The sequence below is a fragment of the Protomyctophum parallelum genome, assembly GCF_964188405.1.
Source record: "Protomyctophum parallelum genome assembly, chromosome: 22".
Taxonomy (NCBI): Eukaryota; Metazoa; Chordata; class Actinopteri; order Myctophiformes; family Myctophidae; genus Protomyctophum; species Protomyctophum parallelum.
The window spans coordinates 14,049,745-14,072,981 of NC_139714.1; the positions used below are offsets into that span (position 1 = coordinate 14,049,745).

At 42.2% G+C, this 23,237-nt stretch overlaps 1 protein-coding gene across 1 annotated transcript in view; it reads left to right on the top strand.

The window, feature by feature from the left end:
- Positions 1-3,233: 3,233 nt before the first annotated feature.
- Positions 3,234-23,237, top strand: part of lrguk (leucine-rich repeats and guanylate kinase domain containing) — a gene marked incomplete at its 5' end in the record, with an annotated part of 34,805 nt that continues 14,801 nt past the window's right edge. The window contains 12 exons of the mRNA XM_083758071.1: positions 3,234-3,239; positions 6,187-6,291; positions 6,737-6,818; positions 7,395-7,495; positions 8,403-8,484; positions 9,371-9,495; positions 11,503-11,646; positions 15,321-15,401; positions 15,840-15,926; positions 16,677-16,783; positions 17,287-17,406; positions 19,253-19,343. Coding sequence (XP_083614197.1) covers positions 3,234-3,239; positions 6,187-6,291; positions 6,737-6,818; positions 7,395-7,495; positions 8,403-8,484; positions 9,371-9,495; positions 11,503-11,646; positions 15,321-15,401; positions 15,840-15,926; positions 16,677-16,783; positions 17,287-17,406; positions 19,253-19,343 — 1,131 coding nt within the window. The remainder of the gene's footprint in view (positions 3,240-6,186; positions 6,292-6,736; positions 6,819-7,394; positions 7,496-8,402; positions 8,485-9,370; positions 9,496-11,502; positions 11,647-15,320; positions 15,402-15,839; positions 15,927-16,676; positions 16,784-17,286; positions 17,407-19,252; positions 19,344-23,237) is intronic.

Genomic DNA, 23,237 nt, shown 5'->3' on the forward strand with positions numbered 1-23,237 from the left:
GTCTAAGAGTCTGGAATCTGCTAGCTCAGCTGTTCCATGCAGCTCCTCTGGTAGTGCTCATGAATGGAGGAGTTCCTTTTTTTATATTTTTATGTATTTGTTATATCTTCCTAACTCTACTCTCCAAACACGTACTGCTGCTGCTTCATTGTACTTTATTGCCTACAAACTGTCTGCCTAAGTCAAAAGAGATGACTTACTGTAGGCAGATGATTTTGGAATGTAACAAGAATTCTGAAGACAGGCAATAAGGCACGGTGAATCAGCAGTGTTTGGAGAGTATACTTTGGCCTGGGCAATAAAATTACGAATGAATGCCCTACTTGATCATACTATAGCATCACACAAAAGTAGCAGATCCGCAAGTGACACATTTTGAGCTTGTATATCTGCTACTTTAACTGAATTTGAATCCTGAAAAGTAACAGTTTTGGGACATACAGTATGAGGTTTCCACCCGACAGACAATATTATATAAAGTCACGTAAGCACATCGGGACGATAAATGCTTCATTTGTATTCATCACACGACTGCAGGTGCTGCTGGCGAGATCAGATGCTGAACTTGGAAGATCTGATCGTGTCTGCTGCGAGCGTGATGAAGTTGAAATTGAGCTTTAAAGGTGGTGTGAGTTACAATACATTTGTTTTATTAAAATAAAATGTGTTATAATAGTTCTATATTCACATAGTAATAGGTTTGCGATACCGGTTTAATTAAATTAAATTAGGAGAGAGAGTGTAATTGGAAACAAAACAAAAAGTTGATGAACGATCTGAATTTAATTTAATTTAATTTAATTCTCTCTGTTGATTGGATGAAATGTGTAACCCACCCGAAAAGGCATTCTCTCCTTACTAAAGAGCTGGATGGGCGGTGACACACCCTTGTTACTGAACAAACACAAGATAGCAACGATTACTATTAAGAATATAGAGGTTTAACTTTTGAACAACCAAAATAAAAGATAATTCACAGCACCTTTAAACACAGTATGCGTATTATGTACTGGTTTATAAAATCATCAAGTGCTCTGCAGGTGTACTAACTATTTATCTGCTTTGTTTGTTATAGACATGTTTTATTTTGCACATAAACACATTTTTTAAATGAGTAGCTCACCCCAAAAATGTCTTATGTTCTATCAATTACTGTACACACCCCATTAAGCCTTGAATTGATCGCATTTCTGAGCTAATAATTTGACATTAGCGTATTTCTGCCGGTCGGGTGCATTCCTGAGACACATCATTTGTCCGACACCCTCCTCAAACCCTAACCTAAACTCACAGGAACCCACGGGTGATTTTTAACCCGCAGCAGGGATTAGTTTTAGCCCGCAACGCATGTAGGGAGCCACAGGTGAATTTTAACCTGCAGCACAGGTGATTTTTAACCCGCAATACGGGTGAGTTGTAACCCGCAGCACAGGTTTGTCTGACTAATGACTGTAGGACTGTTGGTATGTCTAACCAATGTATGCACCCGGTGCGTTTTGGGTGCATTCCTGAGCTAATAGATGAACGGCAGACTTGTGGAGTAGCATCTCTCTGCCAGTCATATTGGCTCAGGAATGGGAAGAAAACTAAAAAACATCCATGAATTCAAGGCTTCATGGGGTGTTGAATAGAAAATAAGTAATTTGTTGGGTGAACTATAAGTGTTATCTACGTATATATGGGTGTTGTTTTATTGTATATCACATGAAAATAATTGTTGTGAGAAGCTGATTTGACCGTCGCAAATAACTAACCTTTGCATCTGTCACCCTACCTAGAATTGAAGACTGATGATTTGCCAATGTAAACACTATCTTGCTGAAATAATAAAAACAGTCACTCATACCAGTGTTGTCTGGAGTTGATATCTTCTGCACGATGCTGCCAATATACAGTACTGCTGTAACTACTGTAAATGTACTCAAGTACTGTACTTAAGGGGTTATTTTGAGGTATGATCTTACTGTACTGGAGTATTTCCAATATTCAATGCTTGTACTTCTACTCGTATACATCTCAGAGGCAAGTATTGTAGTTTTTACACCTCTAAACGTAGATTTGAATTATTATTACAACAGATATATATATTTACTTTGGCTATTTTACATTTTACACATGTCTGGGGAAATGCATGGGCCATTCTGCATAATGACTACTTTTGCCACTTAAAATACATTTATAGGAGTGAGTATTTCTACACTGCGTTATTAAGTACAAAATGTGAGTACTTCTTCATCGTTGCAGTACTGTATATGTTTTCTTTGTTGTTGGATTTTCATAGACTCTCTAGTTTGATTTGCCAGCCAGCCAGGAGGAAATCTATATGCCTCTGCTTTTGATATTTCCCCGTCTGGTTATTGATTTTAATGTCCTTTGGGGATACGGTTTATCCAGGCTGCTTCTGGTCAGACGGAATGAAATAGATTTCTCTTCCTCTTGGGAAATGTAGACCGTCTGATATGTTTCATATTTGTTTGGTAAATTGGTAATATCTAAATGTAATAATTTACATTGGTCACATAAACTCAGTGGTGTAATCACTACCATTAAAATAATATATTTCCTGGAATAATGAAGTGAAAAGTAAAATTCAGTGTCAGGCTAACAAGATACAGTATAGCTACAGGACTTGTCTGCCCTACTGCAATGTTTTGACCCGCTTGATGAACTTAAAATAATTATAAAACAATAATTTCCTGTTTTTTGTTTGTTTTATGTCACAGTATTTTCAAAACATGTCCCCCCCCCCCCACACACACACACACACACAAAAATCACAATTTCAAACAGTTTTCAAAATAATGTCACGCATAAACAGGAAAATAAATAACTACAAAGCCCACAATCCCCCACAACATCCAGTCTTGTCGTTGCCTAGCACCAGAGAGGACGCTCAGTCAAAACCCAAACTAAAATGTTATGTAGCTTTTATAGTTCGCCTCGAACCTCCTGTTGTTTATCTCCACTTTAAACTATAGTCCTGCAGTGCTTGCTTCCCAAGAATAATAAACGTGTCCTCGACGTTGGCGACATTAGCCTACAATATTAAAGAAATAATCCCTTCCCCTGTTCCCCAGGGAAGGGTAGCCAACCCGACTGGCAACGGCCAAACCTGCGTGTGATCAAAGCAACCGTCCGCAAACGAACACACACCTGTCGCTCATTCTGCTGATCGAGACGTCGGGGAAGAAAGACTGAGAAGAAGAGGATCAATATAAAGACAACGCAATATCATGGAGGTAAATATAGGCTATATTCACTATCATTCCGCCCTTTAAATACGTGATAAATCACCGCATAACGTCATATAGCTGTACAGGGCAGCACCGGGTGATTGATTGTTTACTGTGCCTGATCAGCACCAACGCTTAATGTGCGTGTTGTGCAGCTGTGTGGTGGATTTATCCCCTGGTTTATCGTCGCCTTAACTTCTCCTTAAAAAACAACACCGGCCAGGAACTCCTTGGGACAAACCCGTTAAACCTTGGGCGTTAATATAAGGCTATATGGACCAGAGCTATTTCCCCCTGGTCCTGTAATGTTCTCATTGTAGCAAAGAATCGTGGGATCCGGTGTGTGGGGGGGGTGGCTACATTTACTTGAGTACCAGTAGGCTACAAATTATTTTTTGAGTGGCCTACTCGAGTTTACCCTTAGTTTACATTAAATAATGTTTTTGGATACATCTTTGAATCCACCATTTCAAAGACAGATATATTGCACTTTTGACTCCTACATTTCTAGGAAGGGGAAAGGGTAGGCCACAAATAACATGCAGGGCCGTAGACCTATGTAGTTGATGTTTTGATTAGGCATTTAGCAGACCCTTTTAATCCACAGTTTACAGTAAGCAAGGTATAAACACAAGGTAGGCCTAATACATCAAATGCATACTCTAGGATCATATGGTAGGCCTAAACCAAGAACCTCTCAGTCTAAAAGTTATATCAATCTATACATTGAAACTATACACACTAGGATGCAAAACAATATAACAATCAAAAGGGAAGGGGGCGTGTCTGATAAAATATCTAGTGAATTAAGCAATTTAAAATCTGTGGAGTGACACACAAGTCTGACTAGACGTTAATATGACCCAAACATGTTTGAAAGTGAAATATCCCTTTAATACTTCCTAAACCTACCTTGTTTACTCTTTATGCGACAGATAAAGCAGGTAACCTTGCACAGAAGATGTGTGGAGGTAAAGTTGCAATTGGTTGTGTTATAATTTGAGATATTGTAATGCCAGCATAGAGCACCGAAGTCTGACATCACAGGGCGCTAAACCCCTGGAAGACAGTTCTTGGGCCAGAAGTAGTTTTTTTCCCCCCTGAGATGGTTAAGAAAGTGTTTATTTAAAGATCTTTTATGCCAAAGCCAACTCGGATCGTGACAAATCATGACAATAAGCAAAAAAAATTGGGCCGAACAAATTATTAGGAAAAAAGTAAAAAAAACAACTAAAAAGTGTTGTTCCCTGCCCTTTTATTTCAATTATTTGTTGTGTTTGTTGTCATGAGTTGTCACAATCCGAGTTGGCTTTGTACGAGGCGTAAAGGTCTTTAGTTTAAATAAATACTTTCTGAAATGTCTATGGGAAAAATAAATTGGAAATTTGTCTTCCGGGCCGCTCGTCAGGGACTGCGACGCTTCCCAAACTTTCATGTCAAGGACCCCCAAATTGACACACCCGTGGATCCCCATTTGAAGAGATATGCCAGAAAGGGACCCCCATAAGAGAAGGTTTTTACTTTTTACAGCTCTAGCAGTGATTCTCAACCTGTTTCATTTGAATTAAATAAAATCTCTACAGAACCCCATTTAATGTCATTTCTATCTCTGAGACCCCCATTTATATTGTAAAATCAAAGTTAATTTAACTCTGAGAGTGTACAAATGGAACCAAATGGACCCGTTGGGGTCCAATTGGTTCCATTTGCACACCAGAGTTACAGAACCATAAGGGTCAATTTGGTTGTTGGTTCCAAACTATCATTTGGCTTGGGGACCCCCTGGAACTCCCTCAAGGAGTACAGCAAAAAAACATTTCGCCGTGACCTAGGGGTAGTGGGAGTGACGTCAGGACTTCGGTACTCTGTAGATCCGTCAAAGTGCGTTGTGAGCATGATGCAAGTTGTAGAGCCTCAATCCATGATCCGGAGCCAGAGATGAACCGGATTCGGTTCCATCACATTTTGGATGGAACCGTTTCTGGAGCGGGGTTTTATCACACTGCTTTGTTTCACCCATTCTATAGTGATGTTTATTTTGTTTCTTATTTTACTGTTTTTGCTGTGTTTTTTGTGTTTTTGGCTTATGTAGTTTTAGCTTTTTATACTTTCTGTGCAGCATTTGGTAACTTGATGTGCTATATAAATGAAGTGGACTGGAATGAATTGCATTGGATAGCGTACATTATAAATACAAAACACTATTGTGATGTATGTGACATGTGAGCTTGTAGATCTGCTAAATTTCTCTTTAAGGATGACTGCACCCATTTTCAACCTATATCTTCATATAATTGGTACCTTTTTCTTTTTTTACTTGGTCTGTCTCTCGGGCTGTGGACACTTAAGAAAAAACACTTACATCATCATTACTAGGCAGTTTCTTTTGTTTGTTTTTTACTTACTTAATACAGGCCTTTTCCTTGTAAAAGTATACATCTGAGTACTTCTTCCACCACTGCAGACTGACCGGCATGCCGTTTTAATGTATTTAATATGTACTTCTATTGCCAGAAAAGTCCCACAATGTTGCAATAACTGTAATCCATTAAAACCAGTAAAGCTTGTGTGTCATTTTAGATTTTAGCTATATAGCCCATCGTCTCTGTCGGGTGGAAACCTCATATGTCAAATGGTTACTTCTCAGGCGTCAAATTGAAGAGAAGCAGCAGTAGCAGATATACAAAATCAAAATGTTTCGCTTCACACTGCGTTTCGAGCTACTTTTGATGCTTTTGTGTGTTCATTTACAAATTTACAAAAAAAAGAAACACGCACACAAAAAGTTAAAATATGGAGAATTGAAGATAAGAGGTTTCTGCCCGACAGCGAAATATATTTCAGCATAGGTTTTTCTGAAATCTGTTTAGAAGGCGTATAGAATCAGCGGGTCTGCGGCGCACATTATTTGCACTCTAGTGTGTGTGTGTTACAGTATGTGTGTGTTTTTTAGCAGAAGGATGGTGTTTTGACCACAGAGGTGGTTTCAAACCGTTTGGCCAACCTGGGTCTCTCTGGTACCGGACTGCAGCATGTGTACCAGGTCCTGTCTGTGCCTGTAAGAGAGTCTCACACACACATGCGTGTGCACACATACACACACCTAATTTAGGCATTTAGCAGGAGCTCTTAATCCAGAGCGATTTACAGTAAGCAAAAACAACACATGGTAATACTGTAGGCCTACATCAAATCCATAGCAATAGTCATCAAGGATCATACTAGGAGCAAACTAAGAGCCTTTAGAACATCCGTCACTCACACACACACACACACACACACACACACACACACACACACACACACACTGTATATATCAACTGTATCTGGCTTTATGTTTTGTAAGAATAGCATAATATTTGTTATGTCACTCAATGCTAGAAAAAGCACGAACCTATTTTGCTCTCAAAATTCTGTAGTAGTGTTTTGCTCTTACTGTAGTGTAAAGCATGGCTATATTCTCCTTTGCCATTTCATTTTGTGACATTTTCGTTTCACTTTAGGGTGGAAATCTGAGCGACATCTCCGTTTTATGCAATTATGTCCATCTCCGAAAGCTGGATATGTCACACAACAAAATAAAAGGTAAGGTCAGGCTTCCTATTATACGACGGCTGCTATTTTAGGCCCATTATTTACGACTACCTGTAACCACATATCTGTCAGAATGCCAAGATGTGCACTATTTATTGTTGTTGGGTATTTAGATTTTAATGATGAATAAAATATGAAGAATTGTTTTGTTTTGTTTTTTATTCCAGCTGCAGCTATATGCTTTATTTTCTTAGAGAATTGTGTTTTTGATGAATCAACATTCTTAAGCCCAACGGGTCAAATCACAGTGCATCACAATTGGTATTTTCGCTAGAGTATTTTGGAAAATCATTTGATCAACCACTGGAACCCCAGCATCCCTAGTTCTGGAGAGAACGTTCACCGAAAATAGCTGATCCAAAATCTCTCATGTTGTGATGTGTTTTGAGCTATTTTTTGGTAGATTCATTGCCTATTTTTCCTGAAGGTAATTTGGTGCAGGGTGAAAAGAGTATAGAGGGTCATTAAGATGGATTTCATATAATCGATTAAATAGATTAGTTTGATTAACCTGAGCTATTTTATTATATATATTTTTAATCCTGTTGTGGTGGTGGTGGTGTGTAGATTTATCCTGTGTGAGCCACATGCCTCATCTGGTCAGGCTGGACGCCTCTCACAACCACATCTCAGACTGCTTTGGATTCCAGGCGCCCAGGAACCTGGAGGTAACGTGACGTCTGGAGGACCTTGAGTTGACAGGAGAAGTTGATTGGGGGGGGGGGGGGCTTCTCTCTCTGCCGCCAGGTTCTATTCCCTCAAGAATATAGACGTGGAATTTCCATGACAACCCGTCTGCACTCACTGTGAATTATAGATCAGTGGTTCCCAAAGTGGGGTCCGGGGACCCCTACGGGCCCTTGAGGGAGTTCCAGGGGGTCCCCAGCTAAATGATAGTTTGGAACCAAATGGACCCTTATAGGTCTGTAACTCAGAGGGTTTACACATATGTACACTCTCAGAGTTACATTAACATTGATTTTACAATGTAAACTGGGGTCTCAGAGATAGAAATGCCATTAAATGGGAGTCCGTAGACTAATGCATGTCAAACTGGGGGGTCCTTGTCCTTGACATGAAAAAGTTTGGGAACCACTGTTATAGATCTATGTACAGGAGGATTTTTAATATTACTGCTGTACTACTGTACAGTAATAATTGATTTATTGTTCACACTGTCAGCTGTTTGACATCACAGTAACAGTTGAATAATATTAGAATAGAATCAGTAGAATATTCAAATTAGATTTTGAGCAGCTTTTGGATGTAAACACATGGAGATAAGCGGTTTCTGCCAGACAGCAACTATGCAGTTGTCCCTTTAGGTGTTTTCAAATACGGCCACCTTTGAAAAAGGTTTGGACACGCCTGACTTAAGCCCTAGTTTATACCGTACTTCAAGTTTGACACATTTTGAAAACTTTTGAGTAATACTATTACTTTGATACAAATGCCTACTTTACTTGGAACAGAGTATTTTTTATATTTTTGAATGTTATATTATTTCATCTCACATTGTATGTATATTATACATACAATAATGTACAACATTCTTTTCTTTTTCTTTTTTTACAGGAGGTCAATCTCTCCCACAACCACGTGACCCAAATGAATGATTTATCAGCCTATTCATCTCTCAGCAAACTCAAACTGGACTGTATCCTTATCCTATACTTTATACTATATCATACTGTATAGTATTCTTATACTGTACTGTCAGCTTTGATAGCCATTTTGATTCAACTTTAGTCATAGCCTTTTGAAGAACCATTTAATTTAGCTTTAGTCATATTTTAGTCTTGTGAAAAGTCTAGTTTTAGTCTAAATTTTAGTTAACTATATGGCACCGTAATGGCATAATATTATACACTTGGTTGCATGGTGAAAATAGACAATCTAGAAGCTCACAACGCATCACAGTGCAACGGATTGTGAGCTTGTTGCGACCATAGGTCACATTTACTATGAAATCATAGATTTTTGATCGTCAGTCAGTGTATCACTTAAAAGTCACCATATAGACCCGTTCAGACCCGTGGTCGCAGGCAACGTATTTCTTGTAGGCGGAGATGACATATCTGCGGTGTAAACAGTCGGCTCTTCTACTACATTGAATGGGAACGTGACTGATGTTAGTCTGCTCAAACGTTACTCTTTTACCTGCTTTTTAGTAACACTAACTTTACAAAGATGCCCAGAACATTGGGATGAACCTGTGTAGTTTATGGCTGCTCCAACAGTAGTGGCAACATTCAACTGTGGAGAGAAACGGAATGTCAAAAGATACCCCGCGGTGGCAGAGACCAGAGCCATAGAGTAATGGTTGGGACGAAGCAGTGAAATGTCCTGAAAGATACATAACGTCAGTCTTACCCAATACCCAATCTTTCTGTTGTATGAACACAAGGCTGCTGTAGTTTATACCTCATACTTTAAATGCTTAGTAAGACTGGCGTTATGTATCTTTCAGGACCTTTCACTGCCTCGTCTCTATCTTGGTGCATGATTCTTTAACGTGTGGTCTGCCTGGCCTGGCTCCTCAGACAACAGGATCAGTGAGATCAGTGGGCTTCAGCGGTGCTGCCGTCTAAAACATCTGAGCCTGGCTCACAACCACATCTCCTGTATCACTGGCCTGGACAACCTGCCCCTCCAGCACCTCTGTCTCGTATGTCACTATAAGAACACTATGTTATGGTGTATTGCTTTCTATGACTTGCCCAACTGAACTGCGCACAAAGTGTGCGCTCACCGCTCACAAGTTGTTACCGTCTCAAATGTGTATAGTATACTGTAGATGGGGCCTTCATAAGCACTATAGCGCTGTTGTCGGGCAGAAGTCCTCTCTCTCTCTCTCTCTCTCTCTCTCTCTCTCTTTTATCCCGCAACTGGGGAGATTCCCGAACTGAACTTATGCTTCCTTCAATGCACGAGGAGTGAGCAGGCTGCTTCTCCCCGGTAGGACGTAGCTCGCGGAACATGAAAAGGATAGAGACTGAACCGGAGCAACAGCACCGCCCGCCCACTATTCATTTCAGTGGAAGTTGCTCAGTGGCGTTTTGAAGCACCCGGAACAACCGTCTACTTCTGCAGGTTTTTTTCCCGAAATGTGGAAGTGCAAACGGGCGCTCAACGTTAAAGCCCAGCTGCTCTGGTTTCCTAGGGACTAGTGACTGCAGGCGGACCCATGGAGTTATGACTAGGACCTAGTCATAACTCCATAGTCTCTCTCAAGCTCTATGTTCCTCTCCTCTGCTCTTGTTTTTACATGGAGTTAATTCTAAACTTTCCTTTTCCAGCAATACCATAATGTCCGGCAGCAGACCCACTTTACTCTCTCTCTCTCTCTCTCTCTCTCTCTCTCTCTCTCTCTCTCTCTCTCTCTCTCTCTCTCTCTCTCTCCTCTCCCTCCCATCTCTACATGTGTGAATTTCAATGTGTTGCTTTTATCAGTCTTTAATCATAGTCAGCATCCATCAGTCTGAACCCGTGGGCACCTTCCCTCTGGGAGCCGAGGTGTCGCTGTGTATGCATACACACACGCACGCACACACATGCCTCCTCAAACAGCATGGCCCTGTCATGCAGGCCTCCCTCTCGGCCCATCACACCAGGCCCCCGGTGCCCTGCGCTCACCTCACCCTCCCTCCCTCCCTCCCTCCCTCCCTCCCCTGCTGCCAGCAGCCCTCTGCCAGGCTCCCTGTTTGGACCAGAGGGGGGCAAGCCTGGCATAGAGACCCCCGGATAAGTACTTTAGTCTGAGAGAGAGGGGGAGGGCAGACAGAGGGGATATACATTATACATGTATAGGAAGATACTCAGCGAAGGCACACCCCGAAAAGTACAGAAATAATATGATGACTTAACCCACTTCAGCTCTAATTCAAATATAGGTGGGGAAAAGCCCACCTATATTGTACCTATACACGTGAGCTTTTAGATCGTCTATTTTCCCTATTTGAAAGAGGTGAAAATTGGGGTTCCTTTAAGCAGTTTAGCGTGCTGTGCTGTGCTGCGTTAGCATCTCGCCAGCTGCTGGCATGTCAGTCGTCAGCCTGTCGTGCTTTTAGCACAGCGGAGCAGACCTGTCACTCATCCTAGCACTGGGGGGGGCGAGGGGAGGGGGGAGGTGGCGCCCCCTACAGATGGACCACTGCAGGGGATGGTGATTAGCAGGACGGCAGATTGTGGATGAGGGCTGGAAGAGTGTGTGTGTGTGTGTGTGTGTGTGTGTGTGTGTGTGTGTGTGTGTGTGTGTGTGTGTGTGTGTGTGTGTGTGTGTGTGTGTGTGTGTGTGTGTGTGTGTGTGTGTGTGTGTGTGTGTGTGTGTGTGTGTGTGTGTGTGTGTGTGTGTGTGTGTGTGTGTGTGTGTGTGCATTTCTAAAGTTAGTTAATTTAATGACTTGTTAATTAATACCAAATTGGCAAATATTACGTGTGAAAGAGGCAAACAATGTGAAAATACTGTAGCCGATATGCAAGCTCACAACGCCTCGCGGTGAGCTTGTACTTCGGCTATTGTCACAATATTTATCTGTGGAACAGAGTCAAACTTATCCTGGTGGGTTAGGATAAAAAATGAATTGTAAAAAAATGCAAAAATGGCAGTCCTAAAATCGCTGTTAAACTGTTGAATGGTGTATGTGTGTGTGCGTGCGTGTGTGTGCGTGTGCAGAAAGGTAACCAGCTGCAGAGCATGGAGGGCGTGTCCTCTCTGAGGAGCCTGCAGGTCGTAGACTTCTCCTCCAACCAGATCTCCAGCCTGTCTGGCCTCCAGAACCTCTACCTTCTGGGCTCCGTCAACCTGGACAACAATCTGGTAACTCGTTCTTTCCTTCATTTACAATCTAGGCATTTTATCAAAGACTCTTAATCAATAGCGACTTACAGTAAGCAAGGTAAACACAAGGTAAGATCCATGTAAATGGGCCAGAGTTAGCCAGAATCTAATTTACATCTGTAGTCCTTGAGCAGGCTCTTAAAAATATGACAAAACTATCCATACAAACATACATACATATAAACATTGTACAGGGGACAGAACAACCGCAGAGTGATGTGAGAAATGACACCAGTGATAAAATAGAGCTGATAATTACTCATGATTACAGATTTGATTTGTTTTTAGCCACCTCTTACGGTTGAATTTGGAGGTCAGATAGTTGGAGGTCTCTCTTACTTCTGTGGGGAGACTGTAGAGAGAGAGATAGAGAGATATATCTTCAGGTCATTTGCATGTGAAACCCAACGAAAGGCGCAAATGAACATTTATGGCCCTGCCTGCATAATTGAATGATGAATGACAATTCAGAAGACACAGCAGGAGAGAATTAAGCGTCAAACATTCAGGAGTCTCCTAAATGTAGGAGTGCTGACATTTCTGGTTCATTAATGGTGAGTTTAATCATAGAACAGTGGCTTTCGAGACCAATAAAGAACTCAATGCGATTTTCAATGGCATATCATTGTCGGGGCAGAAACCTCTTTACCTCCATATTTAACTCTTTGTTCATTAACGCCCTACTACTTCATCATACCACGGCGTCACACAAAATCACCACGCCGTGTTTCGTGCTTGTGGATCTGTTACTGTTGTCGTTTTTTTTTATTCGAATCCTGAAAAGTAACACTTTTGTCGGGTGGACACCTCTTAGTTTATGTCCAAAAGATTTATGTACAGGCATGCAAACAGGCCCAAGGTGAAAAAGGTGACAGTGTGCGGGGCCAACGCTGTGCCGCGGGCAAAGCCGCGGCGCAAATCTTTTGAGCGTTTATCGGTACTAAACCCACTTTGGGGGGGGGGGGACAGTAATAATAATAATAGCTCAGATTTATATAGCGCTTTTCTAAATACCCAAAGCGCTTTACATGGGGACACCAGAACAGACTTTATTAAGAAAAAAAAGATCAAAGCTAAAACATAACAGATACAGGGTTAAAAGGATAAACGAGACCTCAACTGGGGAAGGCTATTCTGAAGAGGTGGGTTGTAAGTGAGGTTTTGAAAGAGAGGAGAGAGAGGGAGCAGCTCTGAGATGGTTGGGGAGTTCATTCCAGAGTTTGGAGGCCGAAACATAAAAGGCCCTGTCCCCCCAGGTACGGTACTTGGCCTTGCGGACCTTCAGGAGGTTAGCTTCACTGGACCTGAGGGAGCGGGGGGGGGGACATATGGTTCAAGAAGATCGGAGAGGTAGGGGGGAGCCAGGTTATTGAGAGCTTTGTAGGTGGTGAGCAGGATTTTGTAGTGAATCCTTTGTTTGACGGGAAGCCAGTGTAGGTCGTGGAGGACGGGTGTGATGTGGTCTCTGGAGCGTGTACTGGTGAGCAGGCGGGCAGCGGAGTTTTGAACGTGTTTTAGTTTGTTGAGGACTTTGGAGGTAGTGCCATTGAGTATGCTGTTGCAGTAGTCAATCCGGGATGTGATGAATGCGTGGATGAGTGTTTCGGCGGCAGTGAAAGACAGAGAGGGCCGGAGGCGGGCGATATTCCTGAGGTGGAAGAAGGCGGTTCTGGTGATCTGGTTTATGTGGGGGAGGAATGAGAGGGTGGAGTCAAATATGACACCATGGTTACGGATGTGGGGGGAGGTAGTAACAGTGGAGCCATCGATATTGAGGGTGAAGTTCTGGGTGGAGCTAGTGAGAGAGTTAGGGCCGATGATTTCTGATTTGTTGCAGTTTAGTTTTAATAAGTTATTTTGCATCCATATTTTGACATCTGTGAGGCAGGTGGAGTGGGTGGCAGCAGTGATGGTCTTGGTGGAGAGGTAGAGTTGTGTGTCGTCGGCATAGCAGACTCTTTACCAGTCAGCTGATGTCACATACGGAATGCGCACTTTGGGGATCGTGGTATTACATTTCTTCAGGCTGGCACCATAGAAGACATGACATGACTTGGTCACATTTGGGTTAATTATTCCTATTGCACTGCATGCTGTCACCTTTATGCCTCAAAATAATTTGTTTCTATTGAAAAACACCAGTAAAATAACGTTTATTATATTTTATTTCATTCAAGTCATTCAAGTGAGTTGAATGCTGCTGCTTAATGCTGTGCCTGTGGCCCCGATGGTATATGGTCTTCGCTCTTAGCATTTTATTGAAGAAGACTTGAATCGGGTGTGATACAGCATATGAAAGCAAACTTCCCACGGATTATGGAGATGTTTTTATTTATTTTTAAGGTTGAGAAATGAAAGAATTATGGCCGTTTTTAATCTCAACATTTTACAAAAAAAGACGCAAAAAGAGGCTGTTGCCATGTCTCATAGAAACAAGTAAATAGGTCTATAAAAATAAGCGCATAATATGCGCTTATTTTTATAGACCTAGGTTACAGACCCCTGTTATATTATAACAGGGGTCTGTAACCTATTTTAAATGAAGTGCCATGTTTTTATTTTCTAGATAGTGAGTCTGCCATATCCAGATTAATTTTAATGACACCACATTAAAATAAAAAAACATATTTTGATTGTCCACAAAATATAAAGTTCTTCCTTCTTTTTAAATATGTTCTTGCACATTGTTATAATGATCATTATATATCCCCCTGCAGTCAGAGTTCATAGTTTTAATGAATGAATGTGATGCATTGTGAGCTGGTATAGATAGATCTGCTATTTTCAAAAGTAATCTTGGAAAAAACTAATTTAATTTTTGGATTAGCGTCCTTAGTTGGGCAAATGCATTCATCTGGGGATCCTTGACATGGGAATGTGCTGTGTGAGGATCACTGGTTTAAACAACATTAGGAGAAAAGCCCAAATAACCACTTTAGAAACAAGAAAAGCAACCACAACTAGTACAACTAGTCAACTACCAATATTTACAAGCAACTTTACAGAAAAAGAAGCCGCTTATAATAAACAGACATGGCAACACTCCAGCAGCCTCCCAGAGCCGCTCAAGTGTAAAATCAAACAGTGCTTTTTGCGTTTATGAGGTGGTCAAACCCACGTCTAATCGTTATGCGGGTCGTTATAGTGTTTTTAGGTCAAGGCTTAATAGCAAATTGCGCAAAGCGAAAATAATTAACATATGGACACTCCCACAATGCTAAAATATTCAGGAACGCCGTATGCCATATGTGTGTGCGTTCAACACGGGCCGATATGCCTTTCATTATATGATATTGCGCAGAGCGAGGGCAATTTATGTATTACCCCATTGTAAAACGCATCTTCAAAATCCAGCCCAGTGTGTCAAAATTGGACCGTCTGTCCCAACTCCTGCCGAGTCCCGAGTCCACACAAACAGGTTTTTTCAGAAATATCGTTCAGAATCATTAGTGACTCACAAGACTAGTCCGTCAGATAATTCTCCGGGCAGCAGGCTTGGGCTCCATCCCCACCCACAGACCCCCTCACCCACCCCAAACATTTTTTTAACGGATTTGCATGAATCACACAGGTCCTATATTTGGGATAAAAACGGCGATTTTCGCCGAAAAGCTACACTTTTGCATGTCTGTATGTATTTGCTTATTTTTCAGATCAGCGACATTAAGGAGGCCACACACATTCATGATCTGTTCCTGCTCCGAGAACTCAATCTACAGAGGAACCCTGTGCAGGTAAACACTGACCTCACACCAATATTATTGTATAGAGGTGTAGCAATACAGTAACTGTATCCATGCATGCATGTAATTCATATGCAAACGGCAACATACCATATCGTTTGCTGGGGATCCCCTGGAACGTACATTTCTTTATTATTTTTATATGTGATGTATTGTTTTTACCCTGTGGGCCATGAGCCTGTAATAAAGTTATATATATATAACTATACTTGTATATATATACTTTGTATCGTATCGTTTTGCAATGCAAAAAATGTATTGTCGTACGACAAAAAGAGAGAAGGGTTTAATTAATACTTATATATTGTTTGTGCATGTTTACTCTACTTACTCTGATGAACATCACACTTGTAAATCACTCTAGATTACATCGTCTGCTGAGTTGATTAAATTGTAAATAGTTGTTTTTATTGTTTGTGTAATTGGTAGGATCAGCCGGATTACAGACTGTCAATCATCTTTCTGCTGCAGCACCTGAGCAAACTAGACCAGAAGGCAGTCACTGCTGAGGAGAAGGTACGCACGCATATGCAAATATTGTCTGTTACTATAGTCTAGACCAGTGGTTCCGGGGACCCCCTGGGGTCCTTGGGGAGGTTCCAGGGGATCCCCAGCAAAAGTAGTATATCAGCATCACAATTTTAACCACCGGCTATTCAAAATGGCCAAGCTCACAGCTTGTACATCGGCTATTTTTGAAAAAGATATTTCAGATGTGGGTCCGCGGCTAAATATAATATTGGGGGTCCTTGACCAGTGGTTTCAGAACCACTGGTATAGACCGAGTACAGCAGTTAATGACATGGCGTTAATGACATGACATTACTGTTACCTTTCCAAACTATTATTTTGCTTCGTCAATGTAAATATGTTGTTGCTGTCAGCCAGAAACCTCATATGCATATTTTAACTTTTTGTGTTTTTTCATACGGTAACTTCCTACTTGATCATACTAACTACAGCGTCACACAAAAGTATCAAAAGTAGCTTGAAACGCAGTGCGAAGCGACACGTTTTGAGCTTGTCTTTCTACTTTTGATGCTTTTGTATTGGAATACTGTAAAGTTAGCAGTTTTGGACATATGAGGTTTCCACCCGACAATTTGTTTTCTCAATATATCCCCATTGAATTCAATTCGATTGTTATCGAGGTAACGTGTGCAGTTTGAAATGTTTTTTTTTTGAGAACCACTGATTCAATATACACGCTCGTTCCTTTTTCATAATGGCCCCATGACCTTGGATGTGTGACCTTTTGACCCCCAGGTGTCATCAGTGAACAAGTATGACCCTCCTATGGAGGTGGTGGCCGCCAGAGATCACATGACCCAGCTGGTGTACCAGCTGATGCAGCCCCAGCTGCTCTACCATAGGTCAGTGACCGTGCGTGCGTGCATGCGTGCATGCGTGCGTGCGTGCGTGCGTGCGTGCGTGCGTGCGTGCGCGTGCGTGCGTGCGTGCGTGTGTGTGTGTGTGTGTGTGTGTGTGTGTGTGCGTGCGCTGCAGACTCACTCCCAATTATCCACCGCAATCTGAAGAGTCACCTCTTCAGACTCCACTTTAGCCCATAGCCCTAACCTTGACGACCTTGCAGTCTTACAGTATGCAATGGTTCAAATGTGATTTAGATAACATGTAGACAGATGCCAGGTTAATGTGTTGACCTGGCATCCTATAGTTTGTATAGGTTTCAATGTACAGATTATTATGTTTTGATATTGTAATGTTAGGTTCTTGGTTTAACTATGATCCTAGATTACAAATGTTGTGCATGTGATGTATTGCCTCGTGTTTAACTTGCTTACTGTAAGTATCTCTGGATTAAGAGCATCTGCTAAATGCCTACATTGTAAACTGTGTGTTTGGTTGTCCCCAGTACACTACCCAGTGTAGACTCTCCCTACCCCATGCTGGTGCTGACCGGTCCTCAGGCCTGTGGGAAGAGAGAGCTGGCTCACACACTCTGCCACGAGTTTGACCAATACTTTGCCTATGGGTCAGTCAGCTTACGTTCTCTTCTGTGTGTGTGGGTGTGTGTTATTTTAACCTTTTATTTATCCCTTTTATTTATTTATTTTTTTTTACTTTTGGGGGAACCACTGATTTAACCAGTAAAAACATAGAGGCGTAGCTACGCCTCTTTTACAAGAACGAACTGGCCAAGAGGCAGACAGGTGTGGACATAACAATGCTAAACACAGCCATAGGCTATATGACTGACAGGAGTCAGTCGACATTGCATTGCAGTACATTTTAAGTAGCAGCGGTGGCAGTCTTTTGGAAACTCCTCAGGGAAATTAGTGATGCCAATTTGAGTCTAGACTGGAGGTCATTCCACGACCAAGGGCCAAAGTAGAAGAGGCTTCTTTTGCCTAGCTATGTGCACAGTGCAGGCAACTGTATAACAGCCATGCTTTAGATCGAACTGAACAATGTAAGCCAATGTCAATGAGGAACATATTTGGAATGAACAATTTATATTAAATGGACCAAATACTTTTGATTTCTTGCCCACCTTTGGAGTTGCATGGTAAGGTAACTACAACCCAACAATGCAAACCATTTACCGGCTAGTGAGGCTCATCAGATGAAATGATGTGGGCGTCATCAGGCCGAATTGGAGATAAAACATCCATAGCTAAACTTTGGGTTAGCATTTCAATTCCTAAGGTAATCAGGCAGCACGATGGTGCCACTAATCTTCAATTATCCATCTGTCTACGCGTGAAATCACCTCGGTATATAGATAACTATCTGCAGGGGGCTTCCTTCCTCACCGGTCATGAAAGACAGGACTCCTATATCCCTCAAAGACGTTGGAGGGTAGAGTAGACCACTAGACCAGTGGTTCCCAAACTGGTGGCTTCCCAGATGATTAGCTTAATGTGCAACATTGCATTCTCACTCAACAGTTAATACGCTAGCATACAAAGTGTATACAAGTGTATAAGTTGCATTATTACGTCAAAAGTATGTTTTATTTAAAGAAAATCAGTTTTTGTTTTTTGTGTGTCTTGCATATCTTTGAAATTAAAAAATAATAATAATAAAGTTACCAACAAGCTATACTTTAACGGTCAAACATTGTCAGGTATTTCTTAAGAAAGAGGCAAAAACTGTGAAAATAGCAGATCTCACAAGCTCACAATGCATGGAATTGCGAGGTGTTGTGGAGATGAGTTTTCTGCCCGACAGGCACCATATCAACCTCTTCACTGACTTCACAGCACACAGGGGTAAAAGTCAAAGCGTCACACACATGCCCGAACGTCCCGTACAGAAATCAAATGCACATGTTGCCAGATGATGATGATGATGATGATGACACATGGCTGGGCTTTCAACCTGGCTCTCTTTTGGTTTTTACTGTGTGGAACATTCCACAACATCCAGGAGTTGAACTGTTCTTCCCCCTACCTAGTATCTACCTACTGGACCCCGACCGGCCTGCCTGCCTTTAGTGCTCCCAGGCCTGGATACTTCACATGCTTGGCATGGCCCCTCGTAACTTTGACAGCTGGATGTGCTAACCCATTATAAGACCTGAGGCCTATTCTTGAAAATAAATACAGTAATAATTAAATAAATAAATAAAAGCCTTCTAAATGTTTGTTCTATATCAGTGGTTCTCAAACTATTTCATGTCAAGACAGAGCCCCACAACATTATATGGATTTGGCCATGGACCCCCGTTTAAAAAACCATGTATTCAAATGTGTAGATCTGCAACCTCATAGCGTGGCAAAAACTGACTGTCGCATTTGTCAAACGTGTAAAGTTGTCGATGATCTTTTTCTTAAAATAAACACGAAACCTGTTTTCTCCTGTGCTCTCCCATACAGTGCATGCCACACCACTAGGGGGCCCTACTACGGGGATGGGAGCGACTACCATTTCATCAGCGAGGAAGACTTCCAGAACATGGTTCACATGGTGTGTTTGTCATGTTGTTTACATGCCAGCGACGCACGTGGCAATTTTGAAGTCGGTCGGACAGTTGTCGATTTACTGTATACTGTACTACGTACGTAAATTGCGGATGGACAGATATATGTACTGATTGAAAGATTATATTGTCTCTATTGGATGGAAACCTTATATGTCCAAAACTGAAGACCCATGGTTTAGACTGACGCTAGGTTCTTGGTTTAGCTGTGATCCTAATTTACTGAGGCACTACACTGTCTCTCTGCACTTGTGTTTACCGTTCTTACTTTAAGTGGCTGCTAAAGGCCTAAATTGCAATTGTAACAACACAGTTCTCCTTGTATCGTGGACTGGAGAATATTATTAAATGGTTGAACTTAGATGGTTTTGATAAAGTCCCAATGTCAGTCACGCCCAAAGATGGAGTCTATGATGTCAGGCTTGGATGTTTGGGTTCAGACTCGGAGTGGTATCCGTAACGACTAAGGCTGGCAAGTATGATATGAAAGCCATTAACCTGGAGGTTAAATGGTTAACTCATTAATGTCATAGTATTTAGCCAATGATTTGGGGCACCACTCGCAGTACCCTAGCGGGCCACTAGTGGGTCTCCGGACCTCACAAGTTGTGAATGGATGCATTTAGGGAAGAGGTCTGGGGCACGTTTGGCTTTTCTCTTCCCTCTCTTCTCTCTCCTGCCTCCATCCCGCTATTATGTAAGGGGGTGGAGTGGGGGTTTGGCGTGATTGATGGGAACTCATGAGTCTGGGTCTGATTTACAAAAGAAAGTGCTTTGATGTCTGTCTGTCTGTCTGTCTGTCTGACACTCTGACTAGAGGAAATGGTTCTAGTGAACTTTACTGTCTGTACCTCCTCCCGCGGCAGTCCCGAGCTCCTCCATCCATCACCCCCAGCCCCCCCTCCCTAACTATAGCTTGTAGATCTGCTGCTTTCGAAGTGCAGTCTGTTTTGAGACATTATTTAGAGGTCAGTGGTTCTGAATGCCCCCAGGGGTCCCTTGAGGGAGGGCGATTCCGAAATGACTGATAGTTATAGGAACCAATTGGATCATCACGTGGTCTGTAACTCAGTGAGTGTACGATTTACTTGTATTTGTAATTAATTTACAACATTTATCTATAGGTCGTCCTCAGACGAGCCCTCAATCGTCGTTGCCATTCATCTCGGTTCTCCATACATCTGGCCAGTTCGTTGGTGCTTTGTGCTCCTGCTGTCTTTCTTGAGTGCATCCACATACAGTATGCTAATGTCGGATGTTCTTGTGACCAGTGCCCGTGTGTTGGTTCCCATAGCACTAACTTACTGGCTGGCAGCTCTTGGTGTCTTTGGCAGTGTCCTGCTAGTCTCATTCTCCTGGCTTCTATTTTCTGGCTCACCCTTGGCATTCCATCACAGATTCTTATTGGTAAAATGTGTACTCTTGCTGATGTTAAGTACTGTATGCAGAATCCTGGTGTAGCACCCGTCTACAGACTTCTGCAGGGATGGCTTTAGGGTCCAGCATTCACTGCCGTATAGGAGAACAGACTCTACCGTTGCATAGAAGAAGCTGAGTTTGATTTGCTTTGATTCTGTGAATAATATACCGCATACCACTGTTGTTGAGGAGAAGCTTATTATCTCCATATTTCAAAGTAGCAGATCTGCATGCTCGAAACATGGCTCAAAGTGACATGTTTTGAGCTTGTACTTTTTTTTATTGAATCGTGAAGAGTTTTGGATATACTGTATGAGGTTTCCACCCGACTAGGATCCTTCCTGCTGGTCATTCCAAGCTAAACTAAGCTCTCTCTGCGCCCAGTCGGCTATTTTCGGCAAATGTTCGCCACAGAATAGGGACGCTAGGGAATGTTGAAGTTGGTGAACATTGGTCTCAAACCCTTTAGGATTGCTTTTTTTTTTTTTTTTTAAGATATTTTTTTTGCGGCTTACGCCTTTTATTGTTTGTTTTTTGGAGGGACAGACAGTAGGCTGACAGGAAACGGGAGAGAGATGGGGGAAGACATGCAGTAAAGGCCGTGTCGGGCTCGGGAGTCGAACCCGCGGCACACTGCGACTGGATTAACAGTCGGATGCCCAGACGGTTACGCCACCGCCTGGGCCTTTAGGATTGCTTTTGACTCAGCTTATAACTTTGCCCTCTGGACTCTAGGCTGAGAAGTGACTGTAACAGGCTCACTGAGGGTCATAAATTATGCAGCTTAGTTTTAAACTGTCCCAGGTGAAAGTAAGACCCAAGAGGTCAGGAGGTCACATGTGAGTAGTAACAACAGGGGGCATGTTGGTGTCAAGAGTTCAGCTCACAGGTGGAGACGTGACATTATTCGTCTTTTTAGAACAACGCTTGGAATTATATAATTGTATGTTCTTTATTGTTACAGTTTGTGCACACGTACATAAGACGAGGCAAAGCCATTTTTTTGTCTGCAATTCAATGCTTTAATTTATTTTAATTTTATTAGTGCGTTCTCTTTTCTTGGTGGTTTGTGTAAAGTTTACACAAACCACCAAGAAAAGAGAACGCAATAATAAAATACAGGTACAAAATAAATAAATTAGGAATAGATGCATACTAAATAAGTAAAAAATTAATACAGAGGACGAAAAAGGGGGGGGGGGGGGAATAGCTATTAATTTCTTTATTTTTTACTATTTTGAAAAAACATTTTTTAATAGTTCAATAGCCAATCGACAAGCTCACAACGTGTCGATGTAGATCGGCTAGTTTTAACAATTTTTTTTTTTTAAAGATATTTTTTGCGGCTTACGCCTTTTATTGATTTTTGAAGGGACAGACAGTAGGCTGACAGGAAACGGGAGAGAGATGGGGGGATGACATGCAGTAAAGGCCGTGTCGGGTCCGGGAGTCGAACCCGCGGCACACTGCGACTGGATTACCAGTCCGGTGCCCAGACCGTTACGCTACGGCCTGGGCCAGTTTTAACAATTTTAAAATGTTTTTCCAAAATAGTTAAAGAAGGCAAAGAAGTTTAGGGTTAAGGCACTGGGGGAAATGGGGCCCTTAAGGCCTATTCATAGTCTGGATTTTCGGTGATGAGGTGACCACCGCTCCGGTGGTGAGCTGAGCGGTGGTGAGTAAAAACAGAGAGATGGGCTGGAGCGGTGGCGGTGGTTTGCTCTTCACCGCGGCTCGTGACGTCATGTTGTAGTTCGGTGGTCACCTAACCACCGAAAATCCAGACTATGAATAGGCCTTTAGTCCCTGCAACATACTAGCATCATGTCCAGGGGGTGTACATAATGGCTGAGTGATGTGCTCAAGCTGCCTTATGCTACAGTAACTTGGCCCTGTAGGACCACATGGCTTGGGAACTGTTTGTTCCCCAGGATACTTACTTTTAGGCCTGACCTGGCAACACTGTGGACCTGGCAACACTGTAGCTGGATGTGTTTGGACTCCTGACACTCCAACTTGTTTTTAACTATATTTTTATACTATATATCTTAAAGTATCTAATTTAAAGTGCTACTCAACAAGTCAGTGACAAGCCAGGGGCACAGGCAACAAGCATTTGTGGATTATTTTTGCAACCTCTGATATTTGGTGGATACACTCTTCCCCGGCCTACTCATCGGCTGTGCTTGAAACAGCCTAAGAGACAAAGGCATTATGCCACAGCTCTCCCCTACCTCCTCAGGCTGTGGAAATTGTTTGTCTCTGGAAGATGAGCAGCGTCGCCTGGTTATCAGACTAAATGCTCTTGAAGAAACTGTTTGTGAGCTTTATAGGGGATCTGTCAATGCCTATAATAGGCCTAATAGGGATCTTGAAGATACAATCCCTGTCCAGATTCCCCCCCCACTCTCTAAACCAGGGCTAGATACACAAGCCTGGATCCGATGTGGGGCGAGACCTAA